The sequence below is a fragment of the Pungitius pungitius genome, chromosome 21, assembly GCF_949316345.1.
Source record: "Pungitius pungitius chromosome 21, fPunPun2.1, whole genome shotgun sequence".
NCBI lineage: Eukaryota > Metazoa > Chordata > Actinopteri > Perciformes > Gasterosteidae > Pungitius > Pungitius pungitius.
The window spans coordinates 13,205,636-13,217,768 of record NC_084920.1 but is presented as its reverse complement, the minus strand read 5'-3'; the positions used below and the strand labels follow the sequence as shown (position 1 = coordinate 13,217,768).

At 49.3% G+C, this 12,133-nt stretch overlaps 1 protein-coding gene across 7 annotated transcripts in view; it reads left to right on the top strand.

The window, feature by feature from the left end:
• Positions 1 to 12,133, top strand: part of mrtfab (myocardin related transcription factor Ab) — a 30,969-nt gene that overhangs the window by 5,639 nt on the left and 13,197 nt on the right. The window contains exon 1 of one of the 7 annotated variants that reach the window (XM_062559985.1): positions 1,887 to 1,908. The exons of 1 other annotated variant lie outside the window; for it this stretch is intronic. Coding sequence is in view for 5 of the 6 variants with exons in the window: in XM_062559980.1 (XP_062415964.1) it covers positions 10,389 to 10,542 (154 nt within the window). In the remaining variant the exon portion in view is untranslated. Of the gene's footprint in view, positions 1 to 1,886; positions 1,909 to 1,928; positions 2,089 to 9,833; positions 10,543 to 12,133 lie in introns of those variants that run through there. 5 more of the 7 variants (XM_062559984.1, XM_037463547.2, XM_062559980.1 and 2 more) reach the window with 5 other exon arrangements.

Below are 12,133 nucleotides of genomic sequence, written 5' to 3'. Positions count from 1 at the left end.
AGTTGAAAACAGCCCTGTTAGAAATTCATAGTAAAGTTAATAAAAAGTTCATAGAATTAACATTGATGGAGAAGGTCAGACTATTTCCTTCAGAAAGACCGTTGGTTAGCTAGCTCATTTAAAATATCTTAAACTTAAACTTTTTTGACCCTGCCTCTTAAAAGAATCGGAATCGAGAATCGCTGGGAACCGGAATCGAAACAAGGAATCGGTATCGGAATCGGAATCGCTCAAATTCAAACGATACCCAACCCTAGTCTTGTCCATCGCCTGGGTTTGCTGCTTTCCTCATTTTTCCTTCAGCTGGCTTGCAGATGTAATCATCTTTCTTATTCATACAACGTGTTTGAAGGTCGTTTCTGAAAACCAAAACCACGCCTGGGTTGGTAAAGACCCAGACGAGAACATCCAGTGGCCTCAGTCTGGCTCCGGTCTCTTGCTCTCGCTCACACACACCCTGTTTTTCAATTTTTTTGTTGTTGCTAATATTAAGCCGTATTATTGCACGCATATAAAAAGTAGTTACACATTGCCATGAACTAGGTCAATAAAGCCACACTTCCTTGTTTTATTATCTTTTCTCTGCCACATTGTCCATTGTGCCCGGCTGGGCGTTGGCCAGGCGTCTCTCTGGAGTCTGACCCGCCGCTGGCGTGTCGTGAGGGGAACGCCGTACCAGGTCGGACCGGTGAATGATTCACCGTCTTTCGGGCGACCTCGAGTAATGTGCAACTCAAAGAACACAAATCGACGCCGGGGGGAAAGAGGCGGAGGCACGGCGGAGGCCGCCTCCTGAACCTCAGGCCACGGCGGGATGCGTTCAGCACCCAACCGCATCGTTTAACGAACGTCGCCGCGTGTCCCGTCACCGCACTGGACCACGTCTGCCTCACCAAGGCGAGGAGCAGGCCTAAGGCCACCACTCCCGAATCTAAACAACCCCTGCCCTCGTTGGCCCAGAAAGCAGACGTGCCGCTGCAGGCCCTCCGGCAGCCGAATCCCACAGGGAAGATGCTTCCACAGCGGCGGCGAGGGGCGTAGCATGCCAGTGCACGTTCATTTCCACCCGCGCACATCTGGGCCTGCGAAGGAGAATGAAATGCGCCTCTGAGCTCATCAGGCCTTTATCTCTAACACCAGGTTATGCAATGTGTTTACTGCACACGGTTCCTTCCTTGGTCACGGACCTGTGCTGGGAGATTTAGCAATAAGTGTTTGTGTGTGTGTGTGTTTATATATGAGAGACCGAGAGAAGTTCCATGTTTTTCAGACAGATGTTAAAGTGTGTCTGCATTCGTGTGTGTGTGTGAGAGAAAGTTAGTCAGATTTTATTCAAGCCATTAAAGACAATGGCCTTAAAAGCAATTAGCGTTTCCCGTCCGACTCGCCTCTGAATTGTTCCAGAGCGAATCGAGGCGGCGGCGCCGCTATGTTAATGCGACTGAGATCACTCTGAAGTTTGAGGCGGAGGAGCGCGAGTGGGAGAGTGGGTGGCAGGAGGGAAGAGGAGGGGGAGGAGGGGGGGGGGGGGGGGTCATGTCTGAGATGGCAGTATTGCATAACTGGTCAGAGGGGAGCAGAAGGCAGGAGGGTTTGAAAGTGTAACTGGTGCTCGTGGAGGTAACGTTCCAGCTTGTTTTGTCTGACCGGCTGAGAAGCTGCAGCGGAGTGACCCAAAGTTCCTTCTGTTTTTTTTTTTGTTTTTTTTATTAAAAAATCGTAAGCGCATGGGAGCGAGAAAAGTGTCGCAACGGAGAGATCGTAAACCTTTAGGGTGGACCTTGTTGTTAGAAGCACAAAGGGGGCAGACCCGTACACGCCCTCCCTGACGGGGCGTGCACACACTTGTATCCAGTCCAGAGAAAGGAAATGTGAGGTGAACTGCTACCTGGGAAGTACCAGCCACCGGTGAGAGGAAAACCCGTTTAATGTGGCGCTTTTCTCCTCCTGGACTTCTCTCTAGCCTTCTGCCACTATAGTGTTGGTGTGCGTGTATTTGTCTGTTGAGATTTTTTTGGGAATATGATCTTGCCGGGAGGGTGACGCTTCCTCTCAGCATGGTGCAGAGGGATATGACTGTGACATCAGGTAAAGTTCATTGCAGCATTTGCCTGTGTGAAAAGTAACATGTGAAGTACTGTATCCAGTGCTTTTGTGTATTTTGTTTGCAATTTTCCAAAACATTGAATTGAAAGTGTGGCTCAAGCTGAGCTTTGCTCGCTACAGGCGTGTGAAAGTAAATGTTTGGTAAATTGACTCTGCAGCCTGTTATTTAACGTCATAACACAACCATGATCGCGGTTTATTGGAAGCGAAGCTAACGAGGTGTGGATTCTAACAACAAAGCTTTCCATTAACAGGGGAGATGAACTGGGAATGGCATCAATGTTGTTGAGCCTGTGAAACGGTAAAAGCAGTTCCTTTTAATTTGTGACCACACACCTTGTAGTTTTACTTCAGACGGTCTGCAGAACAAAAGGCTCCTTGGCCGGCCTTGTCGATCACAAATCAGACACGCATGAGGGGGGGGGGGGTCGGTCAATAGGTGTGGTTCGTGGATTTGGATTTTCTCAGTAACCGAAACTTCCCAGAGGACCAACTGCAGTGGAATGGAGAGTCGGGGGTTAAAACAACCTGCTCATTTCACATGGAACTAGTGCTGCTACTACTACAGAGACTAGAGAGTGTCAATGATGCTTAGTCTTTCTTCTGTGTGCCAGGGAGCCCTGTCTTCAGCAATCCCGAGCAGTGGTTTCTTATTGTGTCCCTCTGCGGCTGTGATTTATTTAATACAGAGACTCGTGAGGCTAAACGATGATTACATCTCCCAGACTTGTATACATAGAAAGATAAAGATCACAGCCCTCTCCGTCCACACCCACGGCATAATGACAATAGACGGGGCCCTCGCTCTCTGTGCTGAACCGCTGCCCTGCAAAACCCAGATGATCAGTTTGCTGTGAGAAATCAACGACGTGGACAATCGATTCGCTGCTGGCCACAACTTAAAATGCAACAGCAAGACGTGTAGCCTGGCCAAGGCTAGCCTTGCCCGGCAGTGATTCAGGGAGGCTGATTGTGCTGTTATGTAACAGATTGGGGGGCGGCCAACAGCACTCGGCCGGGGGGGTGGAGTAGGAGGGGAGAGGAGGTGGAGAGACTGATGGATGGCAAGAAAGAGGAGGACAATGCGTGCAGGGAAAGGGAAAGAACATCATAATAAAGAGATAAGGGCGTTAGAAACTGAGGTACTGAGGGAAGGACTGAGCCCAGGAGCTGCAGCAAACGTAAATCCACGCCGCCCTGCCAGGGCCCCCGTCGTGGCATTCGATAATCTCCTAATTCCCAAGACAAATCAAAAACACGAAACACGTTTTAATGATCTGATTTGGTTTGAGGACACCCATGCTGTGCAACATCAAGCTTCCAGGTCAACTCTCGGCCTCCCGGTGACGTTACGGGAACGAGGCGATCCCTTACGGGAGCGCAACATGTCGTAGGTTTCGGAGAATGTAAACGCTCGCAGTCAAGTAAACGCACAACCGAGGCATGGCTTGAATCACAAACGTGTCCAGCACTCCCCCCCCCCCCCCCACACACACACACACACACGCAGACGCAGACTACGCATGACTCACCAGTGCACACAAACACACACACACACACACACACTTCACAAACTCATGTCCCCGCTGGGACCTGGACATGCGCTCGCAGGCTCCGGTAGCCTCCTATTTTCCACCGCGTGCCCCCCCCGACAGCGCTCATCTCAACAAGCTCGGACAGAGTCGGCGGGCTTTCGTCTGGATAATGAGAAGCTGAGCGAGCGCAACCGAGCGGGGCCTCAAATGTGTAGCCCGGAGCTGAAGAAAAGCTCCGTAGGTCTGCTAGTAGGAACAGGAACGCGGGGGCCCCAGAACCACCCACGGCCGGTGCCAGGCCCACTCACGGATGCGCTGCATCTTTTAGAGACGCGCGCACACACGTTTTATTGTTTAACATCATGCACGCTGCGTTTCGGCATGGAGCCACTGAGCGTGCAAACATGCCTCGACAGATGTCACAGGTACATTTTCTGCATTGGTATTTTCTTTTATCCAGCAATGTTTTGGACACAGCTGCAGCTCACACACACATTGATACACAGCATCTTGTGCAGACAACATGTTGCACAACCCGTAATGCTCTCGCTCTTGGCTGTTGTTGTTTGTAAAGATTTATGAGACCGATTTTTTGCTTTGCACAAAAGGCAACAAATCTTAAAAACCGGCGTGCACAACCCTTGAAACACGTGAACCGGTGCGACGCACACAAACCGGACCAGACGACACGCATCCTCCGGTTGGTTCACCCTGTGCTTTGTCCTCCAACTCAAGCACAGTCTGTGAATAATGGAACAGCCACTAGCCTGTGAGTCACCGGGAGCCTTATTTTGAGGATTGGAAATGTCCATAAATAATTGGAGAAATAGTTTCCTCCACAACGGGGAAAGTTTGTCGATGGCATCAGCCGTGTCCCCGCACTCCAGAGAGTCCCTCGCTGCTCGTCTCTGACAACACGGAGCTCATCACCGTCGCCCTGTCTTCATTTGTTGTATTTTTTTTTTTAGCACCAGGAATGCGGCGGTGTCGAATCAAGCCAACTTCAGTGTTTTGTGTCTTTTCTCGGGTCACCGCGAGGACAGAAATTCTCAGCAATAAACCAGATCTAGAAGCGGCACTCATGACAAACCGTTGGTGTACTTGGAGGCACAGATAGGGAACAAAGGTGTGTACAAGTACACCGACAAGATTGATTGGGAGCCGTTTCCCGTAGATGTGGAGACCCAGCGAGGGATTTAAGATAATTCTTAACTCACCTCTTATACACGGCATTTAACCACTTAAAGTTCCCACTACAAATGAAGAAGGTCTGAAGGTCTGCGTCTAATAAAAGCCTGGCCATTTTAGTGGCTGCAGCAAATGAACTGCCGGGCTTATGTTAGATAGCTGTATGCCGAGGGAGAGGAGAGGAGAGGACGGGACGGGGAGGCAGGAAGGAAGACGAGGCCTGTAAAACCCCAAAGAGCAAAGAGCAGCCTGAAGTAAAACACCAGCATTAACACACACACACACACACACACACACACACACTCTCACATCCAGGCCATAGAATTGCATCTCTGTCCACACGCTCTCTACGTCACTTTGATTTGATAGTAGTTGTCTTTGTGTCCTTTTCTCTCCGTTGGTTGACTGTGGGCTGCTCTCCTCTCCTCTTTGTCTGCTGTCAGACTGAGTTCTGGGTCTTTTTTCAAAGGGCAGGAGGTTAGGAGTTTAGTTTCAATAAAATAGGATTTTCAGATGTTCCAGTTATGGGGGAGTCTGTGCAAAGCCGTCTTCATCCCTGCACAGGGGGAAGACCCCTCCCCGGCTCTGTTTTTCTTCCCTCTCACCCTTTGCCCCCACACGAACCCCACCCCCACCTCTGTTCTTTACCTTCTGGTTTACAAGGTATGTTTATGTTGCCAGATGCACACCGCTGCAAGCTGGTCTGTGCTTCTCCTTTCATTAACAGTCACGCTCTCATAGATGGTTCCACAGTGTACAATTAGACCGTAGTTTGACAGCTTTTAAGTAGAGAGGTGTGACACGGTGAGAGGTGCTGCTGCAGTTTGCTCAACAAGGAACCGTTGACCATGCACAGAGCACTGACTTTGCTCTGTACCTCATTCTTTATTTACACCCTTCAGCATTGTTCAGGTGGCTTTAATTTCCCATAGTGCTCTGGGTGTTGCATCTGGTTGTTGGTGTGCTTGCTTTAAGCTCCTTGAAACCACGTGTAACCCCTGTGGGTTCCCCCTTCAGTGAGACCAATGAACCCGACGACTCTTATCTACCTGGTCCGACACATCCCCCGCATTTGGATGATACATGAATAGAGTAAAATATTCACATCCGCAGTGCTTACCTTGCACTCTTGCTAGATTCACATATCTGCAGAAATCTTCTCCCGCTTCAAGAAATGTCTGATAAGCCGGAGCACGGACGGATCGGGATTCAAAACAACAACAACAACAACAACAATGGCGACTCCTGCAGGACCCTCGGCTCTATCGGAGCTGGAGAGTGTTGTCGTGAAAGAAGAACAAAGAGTATCATTGATTTCCTCTGTTTACCGATCGGCTTCCCTCAGCGTTTTACTGACGATGGTACATCCAATCAACTATTCTAGTATTTTTCCCCCGACATACAGTTTCCTCCTGTTTCTGTGTAACAAACAATGGGGCGGGTCGCCTTACCACATGGCCGACAGATGTACAGGTTTGTACATGTGCAAAGTCTTTCTACAGCTTACTGTAGTCGTCGTTGTGGCAGATAGACGTGGTGGTACCATAGTCTTTATTTAAGGAGATTTAAACTACACATTCCACACCACATTCAAGTGTCAGCTGGGATCATACAGCTGGGATATCCCACAAGGACTGGTGTAACTTCTTCATGTGCAAACACATGCCGGGTTGGCTCACAAGCTTCTTCTCGTGGTGCTTAAAGTACAATCACAGGATATTTTCTTGCTTCATAGACTGTAAACGTAGTCTGTGCAGTTCACTGGATCATTGCTAACCTATCACAGGCCCGGTGTGTGTGTTGAGTCACAGACAAATGCAAACAGGGTTTAATTCCACAAAAGCCTTTGTGCAGGGAAGGGTGTGGGGGGGGGGGGGGGGGGATTCCAGGAAGTAAAGGAAAAAAAACACCTTCTGAATTGTTAATGGCTGATCTGACCTATTGTAGACTGGCATGGGGCCCGCTTGGTTCCTCTGAGCTCCAGTTATTGTTTGATTAGTCTCTGACACACGCTTTATACATCCTACCAGGCTCTTATCTCTCTGCTACTTCCTGGAAAAAAAATCAAAGTGAGGAGTATTGCCGGGTGTATCGCCAGCATGACACCAAAGTCAGGTTTCTGTCCAGATAACAAAACGATAGCTTTCCTGACGAAAGAGTTTTGGTGATATAACTTGAATCCATTGGACATTGTTTTGGTCAGTGATGAATGGGGAGATTAAAGATATAATGTGCGCCCGTTCTTCTCAAGCTGATGTCATGGCAACCACACTCTCCTTAGACCTTTGGGTTGTACCCCCCGCTTGCTGTGAGCGAGACGCTGCCTTTTGAAGTGCTTTCATTATTGGTCCTGTAAATCTTATGCACCGCCAAATACAAATTTGTGTGCCCGGGACTAATCGGCAGCGAACCTTCGCCGTTTGACCAAACTACTAATTGTTGTGGGGAGGTTGATGGAATGTTGTGGGGTAATTGTTTTGTTCCGGTCCTGCTGAAGGACATGCCAGAGATTCATGATGTTCCTTGCCAAGGGCAGAACGTCCCTTCCCTCCCTCCCCCCCTTTTTACTTCCGCCATGTTTGAAGATGAATAATTACAAAAACACGACTGGAAGGTCACATTTTGAGGCTTGTTGATTGTTTACTTTTGTAGCCGATGTTTGGGATACCACAGCAGGTTGTGGACAAATAAAGAGTGACGCTATGTGTGTCCGGGCCCAGTCTGACATTCCTAGTGAACCCTGGTCTTTCCATCACCATCCTTTTAGCTTTCATACAGCACCGTGTCCTCATAGGATAAATCATGAAGCACGCAGCCAGTGCTGAAACATCTGCACCTGCGCTTTTATGACTATTATGTGACGATTGTAAAAAGTCAGTACCAAAAAAACCCAGCATGATTAGATTGAATTCACCAAGAAAACCACAAATGATTCAGACTCTCCTCCACTGCTGCGCTCCTCCGCTCTCTTCACTGGTTACCGGTGGCTGCCCGCATCCAGTTCAAAACGTTTGTGCTCACGTACCATGCTGTGAATGGATGGGGTCCAGTCTACATCCAGGATCTGGTCAAACCCCACCATCCCAACCCGCACACTCCGCTCTGCATGTGCCAAGCTGCTTGTTCCTCCCTCACTGAGAGCAAAACACTCGACTCTTTGCGCTGTCCTGCTCCAAAATGGTGGAAGAAGCTCTCTGATGACATCAGGACCGCAGAGATCCTTTACATCTTCCACTGCAAACTTAGACACACCTCTTCTGACTATACCTCGACTAAAAACACTAACAAATTGTAGCCCCTAAGAGCCATTATAAGTACAATTTTATCCATAACAAGTTGTAAATCGGCTTATTTGATGAAATTGCACTTTCTTGTGTCTTGTATCCTTATGGTGGTGAAATGCACTTATTGTAAGTCGCTAAATGACATGTAATGTGAAAGGTGTTTGTTCCCCCTGGTGGTCCAGGACACAACGACCGGCTGGAAGCTGCTGGGGGAGTTTTCCATCTATCCACACATCCACAGGAAGTCTTTGAGCGTCGACATTCACACAGTAATTATTCCATGCCTGCTGGCTCCAAAGAAGCAGTGTTTTCTTTTTGCCTACCAGAAATGTTTGTCAGTGATGGATAAAGAGAGAGAGAGAGCCAGATAAAGATTGTCCAAGGCCACTGGAATGTTCCCAACGCCAGGACTATTACGGCAAATTTCTCTCGCTAAACGTTTACATCCGTGTGATGGTCCTGGCCGGCGGCAGGCTCAAGAAAGCGCCACAGTGGTGGTGCATTATTGAAATGTGCACATCCCCAGCGACTCGGGCAGCTCGTAGACGCCAATCTTGCCCGGGGTTGGTTCCCGCACTGGTTCGAAGTGAGAAGCTCGGGTCGTGGGAAAGCTGCACTTCCCACACACTGTGACCGCGGAGTCCTGGAACCATCACGCTGCTGCCGCTCCACTCTGTTGGTCAAAGCTGCAAATTATCGGAAAAACACAGAGCGCAAACCCGGGAATCCTCTCGCAGTGTATGCGCGTTGCCACGGGTGTTTGGGGCCCAGTGTGTTTGGTCACGTAGAAAACCCATCGAATCGCTAAATCTGCGTTGAAAAGTTGCGTTGGTGGGAAGAGTGCCGACGGGAGGAGGGGGGGGGGGCGGCTCGCCTCTGTGCTCTATCTGTAGTGGAATGAAAGATAAGAAAGTGATGTATCGTTTTTGCGTCACGCCCAGTAAAACATGGGTTCTGTCCAGGAAAATGTGGCCTTAAAAACTCTGTGTGTGTGTGTGTGTGTGTGTGTGTGTGTGTGTGCGTATTTGCAGGCAGTGATGTGCGCAGCTTCTAAGTAACTTTACCCTGCGACTGCACAGGTGATACCAAGCTGAATATAGCCCCCCTGATGGCCAGCTGGCCCTGCTATTTAAAACACAGCAGAGGGGTGAGACCAGAGACGGAAAGGGGGGGGGGGGGCAGCAGTGTTAGGAAGCTTCAGCTTTGAGTCTTCGGTCGTACGAGTCCAACGGGACTCTTTGTCTTTCTCTGAAGCGTTTTTCATAGAGCCCCTGTCGCTTTTCTTCATGGGGGCCGTCTTGGGGGGAAAGAAATTAATTGGGGAAACGTAGTAGATGGTTATCAATCACTGACTTCAAAGTGCGTGTGCTTGAGTTTTAAGATTTACCCAAGTATCTTTGACAAAGGTTGATTATGTTGGATGAGGCCACAAGCCGATCAGATTCAATCAGTCGACATTATGAGAGCGCGCCGCCTGCAGGAACAGATTCTTTTGCGGTGTTGTGATTGTTCCCTATGCACTGCTTGTGCGTGTGATAAGGAGGGGTTAGCATGTGGCGCCTCCCTGGCCCCGCCTTTCTGTAACAGTGAATGAATGGCAACAGCTGAGCAGGAGAACTTTATAGGCAGCACTCAGAGTGTGTGTGTGTGTGTGTGTGTGTGTGTGTGTGTGTGTGTGTGTGTGTGTGTGTGTGTGAGAATCAGGAGGAGCTGCAACCAGAGCAGTCTCTCTCTCTCCCTGTGTGTGTGTGTGCACTCGCTCTGCCCAGCTCCCCGTCCTCTTCTCATCCTCCGCCACTGGCCTCTTTTCAGTTCTCCCTCGCCTCTGCTCCCTCGTTCCTTTCGACTAGCACCCGCCTCCTGGATTTCCCTCCCCGTCTCGCCCGGGGGAAAGTGCCGTCGTGACTCGTCCGCTCCCAATGCAAGAAAAGCAGTGCGGGAGGACGAGGAGGATCTGAGAGAAACCAATCGATTCCTGTGATCCTGAAGGGCGTTTCGGAGAGGAGAGGGGAGGCGCTGGCAGCATTTTTCTATCGGCTCTTTGGTTCCAGAGGAGATTTTCTTTGGCTTGCAATGGGGGTCATCGGAAGCATTTGATGCACGTCCTTCCCTCGGAAGGAGAGGACAGCCGGTCGAAGAGACAGCTGTTGTATATTTGACTCATCGAGGACTCTTCTTTCCTCAAATCGGCCAACATTTGGGACTCGGGAGGAAGAGTGCTTTTGAATGAAAAGTTCAATGTTTACAAGATAATTTGTCTCCATTCTGAACAATAATGCTGGACACCAACCACTGCCTGTCCTTTGAGCCCTCCCCTCCGGGCTCTCCTCCAATGGGAGAAGACATGGAGAAGGCAGGACTCATGATGGACCATGACAGACTTGTCTATCTCAGCCTGAAAGAAGGTGGGCGATCCGGACCTGCACATAGTCAGTAGAGACATACGTTATCACAAATGATTTCTGTTGATGCGATTCGGTGTTCATTGGAGGACTTTATAGCTCCATGTGAATAGTTCACTGGGCTTTTTATAAAGTTGTCTGGCCTGTGTGGTGGGAGGAAGGAAGGAAGTAAAAGCGGTTCTGTGCCGTCTCTGATAAACTTGTTCAATAGCCTGACATGACCACTATGTTAAATTTAGGAAGTGTTATGTTGAAACCACATTGGTCATTACTTCATTCTCAAAGGGCGGCCTGTGGATTGCAAGCTATATCTCCCCAAATGCATGTTGTGCATCATTGAGACCTAAAGAGCCCGTTGAAAGCATCTCCCTCCTCCCTAAAACATGCGCAAAGCCTTTTTTAAGTTCTAACCCAATTAGCTGTTAATATTTAATACTTAAGCCAATCTGGAGGTGTCTGCTTGTCTTTTCAGTGTCAGTAGCCGTTGTCGTTGTGTATGTCAGGCTAAATGTTAAATGGGATGGTGCGGCACTCGCATCCATTTTTGAATTGAGATGTGAATTGGACAAAATAAGGGATCTAAGCCAATGCCGTCAGACTAGTTCACATGTTTTTCCATTGAAAGCCAAAACTCGACACTGGCTTGTACTTGATCTTCTTCCCCTGTAGCCTAATACATCCTAATTTGGAATTGTTTACAGTTGGTGCGACAGTAAAACAAGCTTCAGTTTGTTTATAGCCGACGTAACGACCTTTACAGGCAAGAGTCACAGATGACCGACTGCAGCTGAAAGCAAACATTCCTGTGAGCTTCAAGTGATCAGAGATGGAGAAAAGTCAGGGGAAAATCCTTCAAAGGCTCCCAACGTGCAGCACCATAGAAACAGCTGGCGTGTCGCAGTGCGCCTGCGTACGTGACCCTTCAGCCGGCGCTTATTCTCGTTTAAGGTGACTCCGCTAACCTTCACTGCGGCTGGCTGCGTTGGGCGTCGTTCTCGCCCGCTTTGGCTCCGTTCCATCGTCCCCGATGTGTGAAACGTTCAAACACCAGCCGCTCTGCGTCGGTCGCTCTGCTCGAGTCCCGCTGCGCGTGGCGGCGGGGGCAAGCCCGCGCGGGAGAGCGACGTCGGGCTTCTGCGACGCCGATGCCAAGAGTCGCGGGCCACATTTCACCCGGTGTGGGAGACGCCGGAGGTCTGTGCAAAATGCCCCCCCTCCCCCCAACGTTTTTAATTATGGAACGTGAACCCAGGACGCCACCAGGTTACCAGAGAAGTGAACGGGTCCGATGCTCTGCAGTAGTCAGTAATTCTACACGTCAGTAGAAACATCCAAGTCACCCCAGCTTCATTTTTGTTAAGGATCATTTTACCACAAAATACTGGCCTCCGTATTTTTGTTTACGATCGCTTGCTTGGCCTTTCGCCTTCGTGTGTTATTCTTAGACGCTGTAGTCATCAGTGTACCAGCATATTGTGTGGTTTCTTCACATCAGCGTTCAGTTTTAACACCACTTGAGCGTTTTACACAAGGATGTATGAGGTGTCACCGTGAGACTTCTGCATTCTTCCTTCTTCTTTTTCTTTTCTGAGTCATTGATGGCTGATGCTTTCATTTT